At 51.4% G+C, this 19,648-nt stretch overlaps 7 protein-coding genes across 7 annotated transcripts; 3 read left to right on the forward strand and 4 right to left on the reverse strand.

The window, feature by feature from the left end:
• Window positions 1-1,497: 1,497 nt before the first annotated feature.
• On the forward strand, window positions 1,498-2,817 carry GMORB2_0828 (capping protein (actin filament) muscle Z-line, alpha; the record flags this gene model as incomplete). Its single annotated transcript, XM_035462812.1, has 5 exons — window positions 1,498-1,551; window positions 1,778-1,888; window positions 1,981-2,123; window positions 2,195-2,332; window positions 2,469-2,817. The coding sequence occupies 5 exons, from the start codon at window positions 1,498-1,500 to the stop codon at window positions 2,815-2,817; spliced, it is 795 nt and encodes a 264-aa protein (XP_035324236.1).
• A 1,959-nt stretch (window positions 2,818-4,776) lies between these two features.
• On the forward strand, window positions 4,777-5,440 carry GMORB2_0829 (Cytochrome b5-like Heme/Steroid binding domain; the record flags this gene model as incomplete). Its single annotated transcript, XM_035462813.1, has 3 exons — window positions 4,777-4,904; window positions 5,040-5,166; window positions 5,258-5,440. The coding sequence occupies 3 exons, from the start codon at window positions 4,777-4,779 to the stop codon at window positions 5,438-5,440; spliced, it is 438 nt and encodes a 145-aa protein (XP_035324237.1).
• Window positions 5,441-6,511: 1,071 nt separating this feature from the next.
• On the forward strand, window positions 6,512-7,429 carry GMORB2_0830 (uncharacterized protein; the record flags this gene model as incomplete). The annotated part of the gene is made up of 1 exon (XM_035462814.1): window positions 6,512-7,429. The coding sequence occupies one exon, from the start codon at window positions 6,512-6,514 to the stop codon at window positions 7,427-7,429; it is 918 nt and encodes a 305-aa protein (XP_035324238.1).
• Window positions 7,430-8,128: 699 nt separating this feature from the next.
• GMORB2_0831 (putative dithiol-disulfide isomerase, DsbA family) lies at window positions 8,129-9,066 on the reverse strand (the record flags this gene model as incomplete). Its single annotated transcript, XM_035462815.1, has 2 exons — window positions 8,129-8,593; window positions 8,920-9,066. 2 exons carry the CDS (start codon window positions 9,064-9,066, stop codon window positions 8,129-8,131), a joined length of 612 nt encoding a protein of 203 aa, XP_035324239.1.
• Window positions 9,067-9,306: 240 nt separating this feature from the next.
• On the reverse strand, window positions 9,307-10,704 carry GMORB2_0832 (uncharacterized protein; the record flags this gene model as incomplete). Its single annotated transcript, XM_035462816.1, has 3 exons — window positions 9,307-9,324; window positions 10,005-10,034; window positions 10,663-10,704. 3 exons carry the CDS (start codon window positions 10,702-10,704, stop codon window positions 9,307-9,309), a joined length of 90 nt encoding a protein of 29 aa, XP_035324240.1.
• A 5,675-nt stretch (window positions 10,705-16,379) lies between these two features.
• Window positions 16,380-18,045, reverse strand: GMORB2_0833 (Zinc finger, C2H2 type; the record flags this gene model as incomplete). Its single annotated transcript, XM_035462817.1, has 3 exons — window positions 16,380-17,291; window positions 17,364-17,503; window positions 17,580-18,045. The coding sequence occupies 3 exons, from the start codon at window positions 18,043-18,045 to the stop codon at window positions 16,380-16,382; spliced, it is 1,518 nt and encodes a 505-aa protein (XP_035324241.1).
• A 2-nt stretch (window positions 18,046-18,047) lies between these two features.
• Window positions 18,048-18,965, reverse strand: GMORB2_0834 (uncharacterized protein; the record flags this gene model as incomplete). Its single annotated transcript, XM_035462818.1, has 2 exons — window positions 18,048-18,077; window positions 18,903-18,965. 2 exons carry the CDS (start codon window positions 18,963-18,965, stop codon window positions 18,048-18,050), a joined length of 93 nt encoding a protein of 30 aa, XP_035324242.1.
• Window positions 18,966-19,648: the final 683 nt, after the last annotated feature.

Consider the following 19,648-nt stretch of genomic DNA (forward strand, 5'->3'; position numbering starts at 1 on the left):
GTACGCTGCTATAAAAAAAAAAAAGACTGGTGTCCAGCAATAAAGTCGCCAGTAAATGGGGATGGTTTAGCGAGTTGGTCGTCGGTGAATGCCTCGCGTTTAAACCCCACAGAATAGTCGGTTTGTGGGCGGGTGCCTGTCAAAGGGATCGAGTTGCTCCACCCCTCGCTGACGCTCTCGATCAGAGTATTTGAGGTGTTTGGCACGAAGAGCAAGGGTCTCCGCAGAAGGAAGGATTAGTCGAGACGTATCCTGGATGATCCTAGTCTCATTCTTATTCCGTACATTGCGACATGCATCCAAGAATACCACATCGTCGAACATCGTATCTCCGGGTATTGGTTTTCCACCGTCGAGGAGGTTCCGAGCAAGATACTTGCTCGTATCCGTCAAGTCCTGGATGGACGTATCGAGGTACGAGCCCTTTGTCTGAAGTAGGAGCTCGTAACGGGTGTCCCCGTACGGCGCACTCTTTTCCTCCCTCGGCTTCGGGTCGCTTGGGGTTGTGGACGTTGTAGAGTTCGGTCGCCTGCCGGTAGGAGAGGAAAGTGACCTTTTTCGCGCAAGTATGCGCTCCATGTTTCGTTCAGAATATTTACGCGGACACTGCCCCTCTGTCGCCCAGAAGCGGATCGAATCAAGCCTGCTGGAGGTCTTTTTGATGATACGGACCTGTAGACGGTCGACACCGCCTGCGAATAGTTGCTGGCTCGCAGTTGAGAGCATCGGCTGGCCGTTTCGTACCGCGCTTATCAGATATCGCGGGAATCTTCTGCGACCGAATGTAAGTATCCGCATACATACATGCATATATATATATATACAAAGAGAGTATATCCGGAATGCCGCACCTGCCGAGGCAACGTCTTCTCGATCGGAGATGAATACGGTTGATCGTATTCAGGATGCTGGAAAGCTGGTGGCTCTTGGTGGCATGCAGCCCGACGGTTGCTTATGCGCTCGCTCACTCTCTCCGGTCTATCACCTGCTCATAACCAGCAACGTCGTCATCAGGCGCTCCATGAAGCCAGTAGGTTGACACTGCTGCGTCGACGATACGCGCACCTTTCGGGCGGCCAACTGCGCTCGGGTGCGGGCCGTGACGACGAAAATACGACGAGTACTTGAGAGGAGTATTACGAGTAATTGATCTGAATAGGTGAGAAGCGGTTACTGGAGGGCGATAAGTTGTAACTGGGTGCGGGTGGAGAAGAACGTACGTCCTGCCCCCGCTCAATACCTCTGGGGCAATCAATGGTTGGCGCCTCAGCACATTATTAGTGGATGCCCACTCTACTCACCCAAGTCCCGCGATCGGCTGGAGCTGGAGAGCAGACTGCACTTTTATATGTACATGGAGTCCCTCTTCTCTCCACCGTAAGACGTCGTCGGCTTTGCGCCTAACTAAGAGGTCTCCTGATGAAACTTTCCCCCACCGTCTTCTGTTCAACAACGATTCGAACTTCCCAGCCAAGTTAGACGAGTCCCTACTACACAATGTCGCACCTCGAGGCTGTGTCGGCCTTTGTGGAGGGAGCCCCCCCCGGCGAGGTAAGCCCACCCAAACAGCCAGGAGCTCAGCCCTCCTCGAGCTCTGGACAGCTTTCGGCAGGGAAACCCAACAGGTGACGGTGCAGTTGGCTGACAATGTGTTTATCTCTCCTCTTCCTCTAGCTCGGCGACGTCGTTGCTGGTACACATCAATCCGTCCCCCTCTCTCTCTCTCTTACCCCGCCTCGGACGGAATTCCTGAATTGACGCAACCGCAGATATCAAGTCCATCACAGCCGAGACGGAGCCTGAGCTCGTCGACCAACTCACCCCGGCCTTCAAGAAGTACAACGAGGAGCAGTTCATCACGGTGAAGCTTCCTGGAAGCAGCCAGCCGGTATGACTACCTGGGGTCCCCCCCCCCCCCCCCCCCCCCCCCCCCCCTTTCCTTGCAGGCACGTTTGATCTGACCGCGCCGGCAACAAACAGGTCATCATCAGCTCGCACAACTCCATCGGTGACGACCGGTATTTCGACGTTGAGACCTCGTGCAGCTTCTCGTTCGACCACGCTACACAGACTGCCAGTGACGTGCAGAGCTACGGCGTCGATGGTCCCCAGGCCGACCTTGTGTATGTTGCAAGCAAGATGCGGTCGCGGGAGGAAGGGAAGAGAAGGTGACGTCTGCTGACAATGTGGACAGCAAGTCGACGCTCAAGGCCCTAGGCGTCTACGTCAAGGAACACTACCCTAACGCTGCGTATGGCGTATACCCTACCGAGTCGGACAGCAAGGTTGCCGTCGTCATCGTGGCCAGCAAATACAGCCCCAGCAACTACTGGTAAGTCTACCCACTGCAGCCTCCCCCCCTCCCTTCCTCCCTTTCTCCTCTTTTATTCTTTCTTTCCTTCTTGACGGAAAAGAAAAGCCCCGGAGGACTTCTCTGTCGCATACGCTGACAATACACGCGCATGCAGGAACGGTCGTTGGAGGTCCTTCTACATCTTCAACCCGTCGGACGGTAGCCTCGAGGGCTCCGCCAAGGTTGACGTCCACTATTACGAGGACGGCAACGTGCGCCTCCTGACGGACAAGGGTGTGTCGGCTTCGGTGCCCTCGGGCACGGGCGCCGGGATCGCAAAGGAGATTTCGGCCGCCGAGAAGAAGTACCAGGACGAGCTGAACAGGGGCTTCGTCAGCCTCAGCGAGGGTGCCTTCAAAGGTCTGCGGAGACAGCTACCTGTAACCAGGCAGAAGATTGAGTGGGACAAGGTCACCGGTTACCGTCTTGGCCAGGACATTGGCGGTGGAAGCTCCAAGAGGTGATGATAGTAGCTTGCTGTTGTCGCTGATCAGGCATCATAATGATTGTTATGTCTGCATCATCATCCCTCTTCTCCGTCTCCTTCTTGGGGCCTCTTACCTGTTGAAGAAGAAGGAACTGATCAGAGTGAAAGCGGGAAAAGCCTTTGATCTGAACGGCATTGCGTAGATGTGCAGAGTAAGAGCAACTCAGGGAGGGGGCAAGGCCAAGCGGGATGAAGCCGAAACGAAAATAAGGACAGTGCATCATTACCGGTATGGATACCCTGATACTGGCACCCGGGATACATTTCGATCTCGGGTCGGGCTTTCGATATCTCCCCGCACGCATGTCGGGATGTCGGCTTGTGCGGGGAACCGAAGGAGGGGGACTCACTGCCCTTTGCTATATTGTTCTTCAACACGAGTACATTATACAGACCATCTTACCCCATTTTCCCCTCAGGCAAAGAAGGTTATCGTCAGTAGCTGCTCGTACGTGGGAAGCCGAGCTTGGCCCGAGATCTCACAGTCTGCCTGGCAGGAGGTGTAGTATTCGCCTACGGAGGGGAACTAGGCAGGTCCCGCGTGTGAGCTGGACAGCTATCAGCATAGGCCATAGGCCATACCACTCATGATTATTGAAGATCTGGAGCGAGACGAGATGGAAAGCTCGGGCTCGGATTCGTGACTCTATATATTCGGGTTCGCTTTCGATTCTTATATCCTTGAAAACAAACATGACCTCTTGAAACTTGGACGGAATATGCCAACTTGTCTCTTGCCAACAACGATGAATACGAATACGCCGACCATGGTAGAGAGCACTGCCGGTCGTCGTGCAGTATCGTAGGACGGGAGAATGTCGCAAGCAAAGTTCTGAGCCAATGACTATTGGGTTTGCGTAATTTCGCAATCCGCCATTGGCTGGGTTCGGGGGGAAGGGGGGGGGGGGAGGTCGCAGTGGATAGGGTCCGCTAGGAAGCCGGATGTCAGGACGCAACCGTGGCACCAGAATTGCCCTGTGCGGATTTATAGACTACCGGTTTTCAGTGCTTTGCTGTCACGTCTCTGTTGCCCGAATCTGTTCTCTTAGGCTGTAGGTGCCCTGCTGGCGTTATCAACACGGGCCAGCTCCATGACTGCGAGAAATCCCCGAAGGAGAGGGGAGGGCAACCCCTCATTGCGATATACCTTTATCTATTCCCTTTATCTATACGAGCTCATGTGTATGTGAATTTTTTTTGCCCTTATTGTTATTTATCGATACGGAAATGCTAGACGAGTCAATTTGTTGCCTGTCCTGGTGCTAGTGCCCGGTGCCCAACAAACGGGTGGGAGTGGGAAGAGAGGGGGGAGTGGGGGGAGGACAACATCATTTCTGATCTCACAAGCCACATCTTGGCAATAAGAACGTCGTTTCGTTAGGCGGGAAACAATCAGTTCGCAACACCGATCGTCCCTCGAGATAGGGCATCTGTATTTCGCGGATCATGATTTCAGCTTCCCAAGAGGAAAGCAGAGAGAGAAACCAACAAGAAAGAAATTAGAAAGATACGAAATACAAGATGGATAGAATACCAGGATATGTGAAAATCAATGCGCCGTGGGGTGACGAGAGGACACAATGCACGACAGTAGATGCTGTCCTCAGCAGTATTACCACAAGAGGTTAGAGCGCCTGTGCGTACCATGCACCCACTTTTGGCTTTTCCCTCTGCACTCTGATGGCGGACCCTGGAGATTTGCGAAATATGGTGAAGGAGCAGCGCGCGCCGGCCAGCTTTTTCCTTCCCCAGAAGGGGGACCAGACCAGACCGCCCTCTTTCCTCCTCCTCCTTCCTCCCCATCTCACACCACAACCAACTCCAGCGAAAACACGCCATCTCTCCGTCTCGCAAATCAGTAAAACTCTCTCAACCCGACCATCCCATTCTACGAACCCAATTCCGTCCAACCCCGACGCACACGCAGACACACAATATGTCGGACGACGAGAAGACCAACACCCTCACCTACCAGGATGTTGCCGAGCACAACACCAAGAACGACTGCTACCTTGTCATATACGACAAGGTCTATGACTGCGCAAAGTTCATTGATGAGCACCCGTATGTAGACGACTTTCCTCCTCTCCCCCCCTATTTCCCCCCCTTCTTCTTGACACCCCATCACTCCTCCCAACCACGTTCTGTTGGCGGAATTTTTTTTTTGTTGAGAAGCGATGCTGACTGGCACTGATGTAGTGGTGGTGAGGAAGTGATTCTCGACGTCGGTGGTCAAGACGCCACCGAGGCTTTCGAGGATGTCGGCCACAGTGATGAGGCCCGCGAGGCTCTGGACAAGCTATACGTTTGCGACCTGAAGCGCCAGGTATGCTTCCCCATCATCACCACCCCTCCCCTTCTCCCCCTTTTACATGATGCAGAGAGAGGAGATAGCTAACGCACCATCGATCCAACAGGAGGGTGACCCTGCCCCCAAGTTCGGCCCCCCCGCTGGAAGCGGCGCGTCAGGCAACAGCTCGGATGGTACCGGCCTGGGCACAGCCCTGTACGGTATCGTCGCCGTCGGCGGTCTCCTCGCCTACCTTGGATACAACTACTTGCAGGCCCAGCAGCAGCAGCAGCAGCAGCAGGTCTCGTAATACGACACAGACCTCTCTGATGCATGAACAATAAACGAACAATAACAAGGCCATCATATAGAGCCAACGATACACAAAAAAAAGGACACGGCAGAAAAGGGATTTATTTGATCTTGGCATAGACACGGGATGAAATGGGGAATGAGCTTGGTGGAGAGAGGGCATGCCACCTTTTCTCTTCTTTCCACAACCAGCGTAGCACCGACGAGCTACTCGCTTTCGAATCGGATGCGCCTGGAGGGAAAAATGGGATAAAGCTTACTGGGAGTTGCTAAAACTTGGGACAAAGGGGAGCGGAGCAGGTTTGACATCCTGGATACTTTTGATTTTGACTTCTTTTTTTTCGGGATCGTTACTATTAGAGCTTATTTGTAATTGACGATGGCCTCGGCCATTCTTTTTTCTCTTCCTCTTCTCTATTTATTTCACCCTTGTTTATCATTGCTGAGAGATGCTATTTGTCGTGGAGGTAGAGGAGGAGAGGGGCATAGTCGGGCTGGCCGACAGTCCCATCGGACGAGTACGGAGTACACCAAGTGATATTGGTACTATCGTGGTCAGATAGTCAGTTACCAGTGTGGGGTACTATTACCACACACCAGTACCTGGCCCTGATACTAGAAGCCCCCCTCCCCCTTTGCTGACTCTCAACAAGTATGCGTGATGGCCATCGAAAGGAGCGTGCGGACGCACATGTTCATCCGCTACTCGAGGTGTAGCAGGGCGCGCATGCAGGTTCAGCTCCGACCTTGGGCATGGCTCGCCTCGGTCCAAGCGTATCTCAAACTGGGATGGAAAAAGACATGTGTACAGATGGGAGTCTAAATTGTGGCGTAATGTTGCGCCACGGATCGACATTCACCAGCCACAGGCGCTGGTTCTGTGCTGTCTCTGCTTACGTAGTAATATGTGACCAACGGCAAACGTTATGGAGGCTGATGTCAGATCTCACACTGCCCATCTTTTTTTTTTCTTTTTTCTTTTTTTCTTTTCCATCGTTGCTCGATCGTCACCCGTTCCCTCCTGTGCAGGCCGCCGTGGAGAGACAAGACAGATAACCTCTCGTCCATAATGTCGTCGTTCCTGGAGAAGCAATCGTCCGCCTTCAAGGGTACGCTCGCGTCGGCAGCGTCCAAGATTTCGAATCCCAAGGGCGCGGCGGCAGCAGCAGCATCATCGACAGCGCCTCGGGCGCCATCCCCGACCCCGTCGGCCACGTCTGAGGGGAACAAGACGCCTACGACGAAGCGGAAGCGCGATGCGGCGCCGGAGGTGTGGTCTCAGCCGCAGCTGACGGGGTACGGCTCGGAGGTGAAGACGCAGATGACGTTCGCGGTGGACTACCTGAAGAAGAAGGGCACGGCGGCCAAGACGGCCAACGACATACTGGACCACCTGTCGCTGCGGAGCTTCACGGACGACCACAAGCGGGAGCTGATCGAGGGCCTGAGGCGGCACCCGCGCGTCGAGTGGCGGCCGGACGGGACGCTGGCTGAGCAGACGTGGCGCACGGGCCGGTACGTCTACCGGCCCATCATCACGGACGTGCGCGACCAGACGTCGCTGATCGCGCACCTCCAGCGCAAGACGGACGCGTCGGGCGTGTCGGTCAAGGACCTCAAGGATGGCTGGCCCGAGTGCGAGGACGCCCTGACGTCGCTCGAGCGCAGGCACAAGGTGCTCGTCGTCCGCACCAAGAAGGACAACTTCCCCCGCTTCGTCTGGGCCAACGACCCCTCCCTCCACCACGACGTCGACCCGGACTTCTGCGCCATGTGGCAGCGCGTCCAGATCCCGTCCCTCGACGACATGCATAGGAAGCTCGTCGCCGTCGGGCAGAAGCCCACGTCCGAGGACCCCCGCAAGGCCGCCCAGTCCGGGCCGGCCAAGCCGAAGCAGCAGAAGAAGAGGGCTGGTAAGCGCGCTGGAAAGGCGACCAATGTCCACATGGCGCATCTCATGCAGGATTACAGTGGGATGAGGAGGTGAATCTTCTCTCTCCTCTTGCCGCTTAGTCTTTTTCGCCGGGGGGGGGGGGGTTGTTTGTTCAATTTTCTTCTTCTTTTTTCTTTTTCCTCGACAGGGAAATGGTGTCTGGGCGTTTGCGAACTAGAATGACGACTGGATATTGCTTGTTTTCTTTAAAAAAAAAAACTGTAACACCACATCAGCTCCTAGTGCATGAATGGTATCATCCATAGGGGCACATATACATATATATACATGCATATATACATACACACACACGTAGAGGTCAAAATGGTGAAATGGTGAAATGTATGAAAAGCGTCACTGATCTGTATGATGAGAGAAACCCTTGCCGGCCCAAAGCCATTATGCTCCTTGATTTGAACACACAAACACAAAAAGAAAAAGATCAACCTGCCGACCCATTTTAGGTCTTTAAAGGATATTAGACTAAGATGAAAATAAGAGCATGAACAGCGGGTGGGGAAGAGAATCAAGAAGATATGATGATAGAAGAGAGAGAAGAGAAGAAGGCAAAGCATGGAAAACTCCTGCCTCCCTTTGGTGTTGATGTTGCCATATAATTCTTTAGAGCACAATGCTTGAAAATCGATGAGAGGGGGGGGGGGGAAATAGTCATGAAGGGGCGTTAGAAAGCAACAGAAGCCAAAGCAGATGAGAAGAGGAAGAGCAAAAAAAAAACAAATAAGAAGAAAAAGGTCAGTTGCCCCCGTTGGTGCGAATCTTGTCAAACAGGTCTTCAAAGACGGACTGATCCTGGTAGCCGCCGACGCGGTACCTCCCCTGCATGGTGACGCAGGGGACTGCCCTGACGCCCCTCTCGACGCTGGCGCTGCGGACCTCGTCGTCGACGCTTATGCCGGCCTCGTGGCTGGCGAGGGCGCGCCTGACGTCGGCGGCATCCAGGCCGGCGGCCTCGACGCCGACCTCGACCAGCCAGTCCCCGTCGGTCAGGTCCCTGCCCTCCTCGAAGTGGCCGCGGAAGAGGCGGTCGACGGTCCGGGCCTGGGCGGCCGGGTCCCGCTGCTGGAGGGCGAGGGCGATGAGCTTGTGGGAGTCACGGGAGGGTCCGGTGCGGCCGGTGAAGGAGAGGGAGATGTTGTAGCGGGCTGCGGCCGAGCGGATGCGGTCCTGGACGGCTTGGAAGTTGTTCGGCTGAGCTTCCTTTTCGTAAAAGGCGGATTTATCGCAACCTGTTTTTTTGGGGGGGTCGTTTGTTTTGTCGTGGTCGTTGTCGTTGTCGTTAGTGCGTGTGTCAAAAAGGAATGTGCGTATAAGTTTGTGTGCAGATTTGTGAGTATGTTTGTGAGTGAGTGAGTGAGTGAGTGAGTGAGTGTGTGAGTGAGTGTGTGTGTGTGTGTGTGTGTGTGTGCTTTTGAGAGAGAAAGAGAGGATATGTATGTATGTGTATATATATATACGTATAGATACAAAAGAGAAGAATTACCAGTATCAAGTAGTGGATAGAGATAGAATGGTCGCCAGAGAACTTCAAATTCGAATTCGGGATGGCTGGTCTGAAAGACCTTGATGGCGGCGTCTAGACTGCGCTTGGCAATGTAGCACCACGGGCAAAGCATGTCGACGTGGACTTCTATCCTGATGAGGACGCCTTTGGTGGGGTGTGAGACGGCCATCTTTTCTTTTTTTCTTCTTTCTTTTTCTCCTTTTTTTTTAAAGGGTGGTCGTCTTCTGTTCCGTCTTCTCTTTCCGATCCTCGTGTGAAGTGATGAGAGTTTTGACACAACGACGGGTGATGATGTATGATACCGAGATCAATGGTGGAGAGGTGTGTCGAGCAAGTCCAGGGAAGATGTGATATCGAGCGGAAAAGAGACAGGGGGGGGTATCGTATCGTATGCGAGGGTATCGTCGAGCTAAAAGCAAGGGCTTGCCTTGGTGATGGGGAGGTTGAAAAGAACGTGTACAAGGGATATTTCGTCAACTGGCCATCATTTATTTTCTCTTCTTTTCCCTTCCCTCTCTTTCTTTCTCAATGACCAAGGAGAAGAAGAGAAGAGAAAGAGGCGGAGAGTGATTCTTTCCTCCTGATGGAATTTCGCCTGCCCCCGGGATTTTTTTTTTTTTTTTTTGGGTTGTCGTTGACACGGTATTGTATATAGGATTGGTTGATGTGTGGGGAGGGGGGTACAAGTCGACGACGTTGATAGGGGAAGTAAAGCAGGAAGTCGGGAAATTGCAGCAGCTAGGAGATGAAGAAGAGGAGCTGAGGGAGAAGAGAGAAGTCTGGATGGAAAGATGGAAAGAGATGTGAAGAGGAAGAAGAATAGACCAGGGATATCAGAGAGAGAGAGAGAAGCAGGAGAGAAGACAAGGAGAGAGAGAGACGGAAGACAGAGACGGAGAGACAGGCAGGAAAAGCCCCGACGTCGGTCACAATATATATGTAACGATGCATCAACGTGGGGGATCCGAGTATTTGGTTACGCACCAAGCCAGGGCTGAGGAGGACGATGTATAAAACCCGTACATTATTAGTTAGTCGACCGGTGGTGCAAGGATAAAACCCCCGATATACGATGCAGGCTAAGAGAAGTCGTCGACTTGTGCATACGTGCAGCATTAGCGGTAGCAGCAGCAGGAGCTGTAGCAAGCGCACATGTTAGACTTTCCTTTTTCTTTTTTTTTCCGAAAAAAAAAAGAAAAGAAAAGAAAAGTCGAGGTACGAGTACGACTACAGCTCGGTCTGAACCTTTTCCCCACTCACCTGGAGAGGAGGAGGAGGAGGAGGAGGAGGGGGGAGGGAGTGTAGTGGAGCAGATGGATCGGGGGTGGGGGGTAGGGGGGGTGTAAGACTTTAGAGAGCGTGCAAGAGAGAGAGAGAGAGAAAGAGAGAGAGAGAGTGTGTGTGTGTGTGTGTGAGTGGAGAGATGGAGATGGAGAGACAACCCCAGCTTGATGGATCTCTCTCCCTCGTGTGTCTCGGCCAGGATGCTGAATTGGATACTATATACAGATTAGTCATGACGGAGAGAAGACTCTTTCCAATTGCAGTTTGGGATCCGGGACAAAAGGGGGGGGTATGTGCAGGGGGGGCCTGGTTTCGTCGTTCCAAGGGGAAAGAAGAAGAGGAAGGAGGAGGAGGAGGAGGAGGAGGAGGAGGAGAAGAAGAAGGAGAAGAAGAAGGAGAAGAACAAGAAGAACAAGAAGAAAAAGAAAAGAAAGAAGAGGGGGGGGGACAGCACATCAGTTCAGTTGGGAATGGCATTTACCGTACGATGGCTGCTGCACTGTAGGACTATAGCTACAGCCATGGTAGAGTAGCTCTCTGAGTATTAGATATCGGGTACGTCTACGTACGCAGTACAAGACTGTCGATGGGTAAGAAACTGCATGGCGACGATATCATTGCATTGTACGAGTGAGAGTGTTCATAGTCGGACTAGTACTGTTATTTACATGTACGGAAACGAAGGAGTATGTGTTTGTGTATGCTGATACTCGTATCGATTGTGAGAATCAAGTACAGAGCGTGTAGTAAAATAGTAAGAAAGTCATACAGCTCTGGCGAGGGGTTCCCACAAGTTGGCCCTCTTGAAACAATTTTAAAATTTTAAAATTTCAAAAATAAAAAAGAATAAAAGCTCAGCTCCTCTGCCAAGAATAGATCACTCGTGTATCACTGCAGCTAATACCAGTCTAGCACTTGAAGAGCGTGTATGAGCTGAGAGGGAGGGAGGGGAGAGGTGGGTGGGAGTCGGACAGAAAAAAAAAAAGAGGCGGATATGCACAAGCCCGTTTTGGGGATCGTACGTGCATCAGAGTGGGCGATCTCCCGGTCGTACGTGATATCAAAATGTACTTCGGGTACTGGTATCGGTACGTGGTGATACGAGTCAAGTACGATGACGAGAATGCTACCAAGATATGCTGTATGCTTTATACACAGCATCAGTAGCAATACATCCATCAGCAGTCAACGTGTACATCTTCTAGCCCCCCCCCCCCCCCCCCCCATGCCCCATGCCCCATGTACGTGATCGCTCCTTCTCCTGCCTCTTTCTTATATATGCATATATGCATATACGTATATATGCGCAGCCTCTAGATGACCCCCTTTAGCCAAGCAAGGCCTCTTCATGACGGGCGGGAGCTGAAGTGGTCATTGATGTGATTGATACCACGCAAATGTGCCTGCGTATATCAATACACGATGCATGAAATGTTGTCCTCATTATTCCATGCATCGTGTAATCGTATACGATGGGGGCTCATGTGATGGATGCCTCGGCAGCTCACCGTGTACTGGCTGGCAGTACTGTTCTATATTTTACTCTACTCTGAAAACATAAGATTAAAATAAAATTAAAATAAAAAATAAAAACGTACGAGGGGCACTACCGAGTATATAAAAGGTTCCCGCCAGCTATGATATGATATTAGCAAGCTGGTGGGAACCGTGGGAACCTGTGATGATGCCTGCTCGTGAGATAAAGGAGAGAGGACCCCCCCCCCCCCCTTTCCTTTCCCCTGACGAGAGACTGAGAATGATTTGTGACGACCAGCCAGCTGGGATGCATCTGACCAACCCATAATACCCTTACCCTTATTACCGACTCTGTTTTTCTCTTTTCTTTTCTTTTTCTTTTTTTCTTTTCTTTTTCCTTTTTCTTTCCTTTCTTTTTTCTTTCCTTTCTTTTTTTTCTTCTCTTCTCCCCCGGTACTCAGCCATTATCATGTGAAAATCACTTGCTCGTCACGGTTGCTTCCTCCTTTGTCACGTCGCACTCTGTATCAGATTCATGGTCCGATCAACCTCTACCCTTGATCAAGGGCGCACCGAGCCATTGGGATTCACCCACACCCACTCACTCACACACACACACTCACTCACACACGCGCGCGCGCGCGCGCACACACAGGTACGCATCACCTACATGCTCATCACGATAATAACAGCAACAGCAACAGCACAGACGCTCACTCACCCATACACGCACGTACGTACGCAGCATACACAGCTTCACAGCTTCCGCTACATGCATGTACTTTTACTCCCAGACAGCCCCAGCTAACAGGTATTATTACTCTACCGTAATGAGATAATACAGCTCCGGCCGCGACGAGTACTATACAACTCATCCCTCATCCACTCTCTCTCTCTCTCTCTCTCCCCCTTCCCCCCCCCTCCAAGTTACCAAGCTCTAGATGCCCAAAAGTCTAGTTTCGTAGTCTCAACCTACGGCTTACAAGTGTCATGATTTATAATCGATCAATCTCTTAGCCTCCGATTTCCGACCAATTCTTTTTCAGTTTTTCCCTTTTTTTTTTCTTTTTCTTCTTCTTTTCCTTTTTTTTCCCTGTAATATTTTATGCTATATCCTCTTAGCTCTTTACTTTCTTTTCTTCTTTTGTATATCACAATATCAACAAATGCCCCTCCCCCCCCTCGCCGGCCCGCTCGATAGGAGTTCAATGACGAGGGATGCATATACACATGACACGACGCGACTCACACACGTACATAATAATAACAGTACTCTTGCCTATCCTGAATCAGTTTCCAGAGTCGGTCGGTGATATCTACTCCGGAAAAGGCACCATCCGTTCCCTCGGATACCACCCGTTCCCTCGGATAGAGAGACGAGAGGCGCAGATACCAGCACCCTTAGCAGAAGACCCAGGGAGGGGGGATCTCATCGACACTCCCAGCGGTAAGGCTATCGCTTTGAATCACCGTGGATTCACAGATACCGACCTGCAAGTACGGGTACACCGTACACGGACGTGAGCATTGTAACGACGTCTAACCAACCGGTCCCCTTTTCTTCTCTTCTTTTTTTTTTCTTCCTCCCTCCCCCTTTTCTTACTTTCAAACGCGGGGAGGCAGAGAAGAAGAAAAAGCAAAGAAGAGATGCTAAATTGCCAAAAAAAAAAATAACAATAATTTTTTAACAGAATAAGATGAATGGATGGAAAAGAAGGATAATGCAAGTCGTACCTTGCTACGCAACGTCTATCGTGCAAGGGGGTAAAAGTATCATAGGAGGGGATAGACGCAGCAACAGCCATCAACGTTAGGTGCTGTCTCAGCATGTACTCCCCCCCTATCTGATACTGCATCGCTGCTGGTGGTAGGCACTCTCTGCGCCTCTGTGCTCGGCACCATGGATACCATGCTCTTCGTAACCAGGAGAGGTGGGAAGGAGGAATACGGTAACCTCTCACTATCATGATTATTTATTGTAACCGAGTAAATGAATACCTGCATACAGAAATCACAATCATGTGTTGCTCGGCAGTAATGATAACGTCACACCGTAGAGGAGAAGAAATAAGATGGGGAAAAAAACTCCACAAGAGGCCACTCTGTACTCGTATTTATCCGAGTAGTAAATAATACGCAAAAAGCCGACGACGACTGGGTAGCAAGTAGGACTACCAGCTTAACCAGCAGCAGTACATACGGAATATCATCATCTGTACTCTGTACGGAGCATCATTACGGAGCATCATTACGGAGTAATACAGACCACGGAGTGCCCGGGGGTGCTGCTACTACTATTAATAATCATCATCGTCATCATCATCATATTGCTATTATTATTAATACCTACCAGCCGAGCTAGACCTAAAAGCATTCCGTCAATTATTTGACACGGTATAATAGCAGCCGTGATGGAGGTATATATTCTCTTATTCTTACAAAAAAAATTCACTCCTCCTTTTTTTTTTTTCCACATGCGGTGCTATTACCGCTAACTACCATCAACTACCATCAACTAATCTGTAATCTGTACTATTGCTTCTAACTACTATTACCAGCCACTGACTACTATTATCAACTACCAACCATGTACTATTATCAGCTACCAGCTACCGCTGCATATTATATACCATTACACCTAAATATACCTAAATATACGGAGTACCTACCTACCAGATCAGTAATCTGATCCCACAAAAACAAAAACAAAACAAAAAAAGCAAACAGCTCATACTCGTAAACTTAAAACACTCGGTAAGAAAAAGAAAAAGAAAAAAAAAACGAACAATACTAGATAAATTACCTTACGGAACGACTACCAGCAGTAATCCATCATTGACTGCTCCCTACTAGTATATCCCAACTAGTATACCAGCTCCGTCTTTCCGTATATTACTGATACGCTCTCTTCCAGCAGTAGTCGTACCGAATATAAATCATCACTCTCTCTCTCCATCACCTCTCCCCTCTTCCAGCCAGGACCCAACCCCTTCGTCAAGATGAGCGATCCAGACTCTCGAAACTGTCATACTTGCGGTAGAAATGAAATCACGTCAAGGTTAAAATAAGATGAGATAAAAGCCAAGAGCCGATACTGCCTCGTAATACGCAGCACAAAGCTGGCGTCTACCCCCGATACGAGATGTACAAATATCCAGTCATTTACTGTCTTCTCATCTCCCGACTCCCTCATCATCATCAACACCGCCCTCATCGAGTTTGAACCACCACCCACCCCCTCCTCCAGATCTCTTTCAGTTTCATCCTTGGATCTTTTTCTCTTCTTCTGCACGCATTCCCCTTGTTTCGGGAGAGAGGGTTGAAGAGGGGGGCTCCCTCTTTCTCTTCTTCTTCTTCTTTGGGCAGCAATGAGCAACTATATTCCCTTAAACCACTACATCTTGCATCTTTCTCTCCCATCTTTTCAGCTGCCTAATTGTCCAATCAGAGGGATATCATGGCACACATGTACACATGTACGAGTATTATCTTTTTGTTTTGAAAAGGAAAAACGGGCTCAGCTCATGTATATTATAACCTAATATTGCGTACTAGGATTTTTTCAATTTTTTCTTCTTTCATATTATCACTCGTTCTTTCTATCCAGCTTGATGTGCTTTCCCTCTCTCTCTCTCTCTCTCTCTCTCTCTCTCTCTCTCTTGTGTATGGCAGAACTGCGTAGATGATTGTTGACATGAATCATGTCCGTTCCATGGCTTTTCATCATTCTTGTCCACCCTTTTTTTATATATAAAAAATCTAAGAAATTTCAGCCTGTGATCCGCAGTGAGCTGAGCTGGATATGCAGCTGGTTGACATATTAACATCGATTGCATGATTACTTGCAGTATTCCTGTCAATGCATCGATCGGTATGTATCCGTATCACATTAAAATGTAGGTCAAGTCATCCTACACCGAAGCAACGCAGGCACAAGACTGTGGTGGTGAGCTGAGCTTCGTACGAGAACAGAAGTCAGCAACGTGAATCTCGTCGTGCACATCGTACACCGAGAGAACACGAGTACAAGAGTAGCAGTGGTCCATGACAGCACCAAGTCGAACTGTTCATACAACAAACTCCTGTCATGATGGTCATCTATCAGACCAACCTTCATCATACACAGAACAAAGACTTGGCATGCCAAATTCATACAGCTTTTTTCATTCCATCCGTCTATAATGCGCTTCTATGTAAAACTGAACAAGAAAAAAAAAAAGATCCCATGCATGATGTATAGAAAAAATTTTCAAACGAAAAATTTTTTTTTGAAAAGGTCAAGTGATAACAGATGATGCAAACCAAGGGAACGGTAAAGATTGGGGGGGGGAGGGGAGGAAGTGACGAGAGTCAAACCGGTCCTGAAAAAGGAAAAACAAGAGAAAGCAAGAGTGTCCTAAAAGGAGACAAAGAAAATCTAAACATCCGGATATACATATACAATTCCATCTCTTTTCCCTCCCTTTTCAAAAAAAAGAAAATGGGGGGATTCGTCTTCATACGCCGTCATTCTTTTTTTTCCTTCTCTTCATAACATCGTCTTTTTCATGAGTCTGTTTAGAGAAGAAGAACAAGAAAGGAAGAAAAAGTACACATATCTTTTGATGATGTGATATACGAGAGACCGAGAGATAGAGAGTAAAGAGAAGGCTCAGCAGAGAGAACTCCCCCTCCTCCGCCCCCCCCTCATCGATCTCAATCCAACCCGATAAACACATCCTCCTAAGCCATGTGTATCAGACCGGGCTCGGGACTCTGCTGGTGCTGACGTCTCATCTGCTGCTGGTGCTGGGCCTGCTGGGCCTGCTGGGCCTGCTGGGCCTGCTGGTGATGCTGGTGATGCTGCGGTGCCGGCGCCGACCCGTAAAACATGTGGCTCATCTGGTGGCCGGCAGGCTGGTATGAGTCACCCGCGTCGGCGTAGACGTATCCTCCCGCCATGGTGGCCGCCGCCGCCGCCGCCGCCGCCGCCGCCGTCGAGCTGCCGTTGTGCGACGAAGGGGACGCCATGTGTGCCGGCGACTGCCACCCCACCGTGCTCATGTGGGGGCTCCCGCTGACGCTGTTCGGTCCGGATTGCGACTGCTGCTGCTGCTGCTGCGCCTCCAGGCTGGGCTCGAGCGTCGAGGGGGGAGGCGGTCCGTAACCGGTCGGGTGCGACGTCGGGCGCATGGGGCTGGGTCCATAACCCGCTGCTACGGCCGCCGCCGCCGCTCCCGACGCCGACACGGGGCTGCCCACCCGTAGGTGCATGGGCAGCGGGCCGTTCTGCAGGTACTGCATGTCACCCGGGCCGTGGCGGCCCATGGCTGCGCCGGCGCCGGCGAGATCCACTGTCGGTGACATCGACATGGTACGCTGACCGGGAGAGGGCGTCGTCATCGGCGATCCGTGGCTGGACAGGTGGTCGCCCTCGGACCGGGCCTGCGACGTGGCCTTGGCGCCCGAGGCTGCCAGCGCCGCCGCCGTGGCGGCCGCGGCCTCCTCGATGGTGCCGCGGTGGCCGTTCTGGTGCCGGTTGAGCGTCGTCCGTCGTGTAAACGTCTTTTGGCAGTTGGCGTACGGGCACTTGTACGGTCGCTGGCCCCAGTGCGTGCGGCGGTGTCGGGCGAGCGAGCTGCTGTCGCTGAAGCGCTACATGCACGAGAGCTTCGTCAGATCAAGGGTCCAAAGGCCGGAGGGTGGTGTATGCTCGTGTCAACTTACAGCAGCGCAAATCTCGCATCGGTGAGGCTTCTCTCCCGTGTGCGTACGCTTGTGCACCGTCAGGGCCGAGCGTTGGATGAACATCTTGCCGCAGTCGGCATAGTCGCAGACGTGGGGTCGAACTCCGGTGTGGATGCGCTCTGCATGGGATCAAACCCGTCAGCACATGTTCCGTCATCCTGCACCGTCTGCCACCCTCTACTCGTCAGTGCTTACCATGTCTTGCGAGGTCGCTGCGCCTCGCGAACCCCTTTCCGCACGTGCTGCACGGGTTCGTCTTGGCCCCAGCCTGCATGTCCTGGGACCTGTCTTGGGGCTGAGGCAGCGGTGGCGGGAGGTGCTGCGGTGCCGGCTGCACGTGTTGCTGCTGCTGGGGCATGCCGGTGCTCATGTCGGGAAAGCCGGCAAAGCCGGTGGGCATCGACGTCGTCGACATGGGCATGGGGTTGTGCATAGGGCCGGGCGAGTGGTAGGAGCGCGAGAGGTGAGAGCCCGAATAGTGTGAGTGCTCGGAGCCGTGGGGGGAGGCTGAACGCTCCATGATGGGGTCGGGCTTCATGAGGGAGTAGTGGTGAGCGGCGTTCTGGTCGACATAGTTGGCCTGCATGTTGTGGTGCTGCATTGCCTTGTTATTGAGCATGCTCCACGGGCCGGTAACCTGAACTGGTGCTATCGTGGTCATTCCTAACGCAGACCGTTCTGGCGCGCTGAGATCTGTGACTTGTTTGGGTTGTCTGAGCTGCTGGTTGGTCGACTCCCAAGGTTTGCGGCGTGGCGTCTCTCAACGTGGCGCGATGGTCAAGTCGCAAGCACGTGTGCCGTCCGGGGAAGAGATCTGTCGTGCAGGGAGGGAGAGGAGGACAGTCTCTTTCTCTCTCTCTCTCTCTCTTGTCGAAGAGAGAGGAAGTTTTGTGACGGAGAGGGAGCTGAATTCTGTTATGCCACGCGTCCAAGGGGTTGTTTGCTGTCTCGAGGTCGACTTTTTTTTTCCAACGTTAGCTAAGAAACGCGCAGGGTGTGATGGAGGGTTAGCGCGTTGTGAAAGAGGGGATAGTAGTATATGAAAACTAGAAGGAAGGTACAATCGAGAATAGATGGCAAAGAATAAAGAAGGAGCTCCGACCAGGTACAAATAAATAAGTGACGAAAGGGTCTTGGGAAGTTTTTGAGGGATTGGGAATAGCCAGGGCCACAAAGCTCTGCAGAGATGTAGTGAAGTAGAAATGCCGGGCAAGTGTCCCCAGGCGCGCGGGCCGCAGATCAAAGGGGAAGGCGAAGAGAAGAAAAAAAAGAAGGAAAAAAAATCAATCGGCGCAGCAGCTTGCTTGTCCCCTGGACAGGGGGAGGGGGGTATCCGACAGGGGGGTGTGGGAGGGGGATGGAGGGGACCCAGGGAGGAGAGAGAGAGAGAGGCAGAGAGACCAGGGTACGAGGCAGCAGCAAAGTGGGAATGGAAGTTTTCTTTTTTAGCCCCAGCGGGCCAATGACATCGGTCAGGACCCTAGTAATAGGAGAAACAGGGGGGTGAGGACCACGGACGGGCTTCCCGGCAGTGGTAAGACGGGGGATATGCAGATATGCACGAGTCGTGCACAATGACATGATGGGAGTTTTCCCTCGTGATAGTACTCCCAATACGTAATAATGGTACCATGGAAGGGGGATGAATTGAAGATTGAAGGTGAAGAAGATGACGAAGAGGAGGAAAGAGCAGAGATTAGGTAATCATGTATTACTCACAGAGTTCCTTTTGATTCTAGTCGATTTGTCGCCGGGGGGGGTTTTTTTTTTTTTTTTTTTTTGGGGGGGGGGGGGGGGGGGGGGGGGGGGGGGGAAGGGTATATAGGGGAAGTGAAGAAGAAAGTGAAGAAGAAGAAAAAATTGCAAAAAAAAAATTAAAAAAAATCAGTTGCTAAGCTGGAGAAGGATGGATCTGGCAGGTGACAATATTATAAGCGGTGACTTGAGGCAGCTGGCAAACAAGTGTATGTTGGTAGTATTTTAGCAGTACTTACTCTAGTACGAGTAATACCACTAAAAAAGCAACGATAGAATAGGAAGAGAAAAAGAAGCAAGAGAAGCAGAAGAAGGGGGGAGGGGGAATGATCGGACCGAGTCAGGTTGTAATGACGTGGCAGATAATGACAAAACAGCAAGCAGACATTTCAGCAGCAACTGTTCAACGTCGTATTCTTTGTTATTGTTGCTATTATCAACACACACACTCTCTCCTCTCGGTATTAATTCGTGAGTCCGTATTATTTCATGGACTGGGGAGAGAGAGA

Source organism: Geosmithia morbida (genome assembly GCF_012550715.1).
Source record: "Geosmithia morbida isolate 1262 chromosome Unknown scaffold_1, whole genome shotgun sequence".
Lineage (NCBI taxonomy): Eukaryota > Fungi > Ascomycota > Sordariomycetes > Hypocreales > Bionectriaceae > Geosmithia > Geosmithia morbida.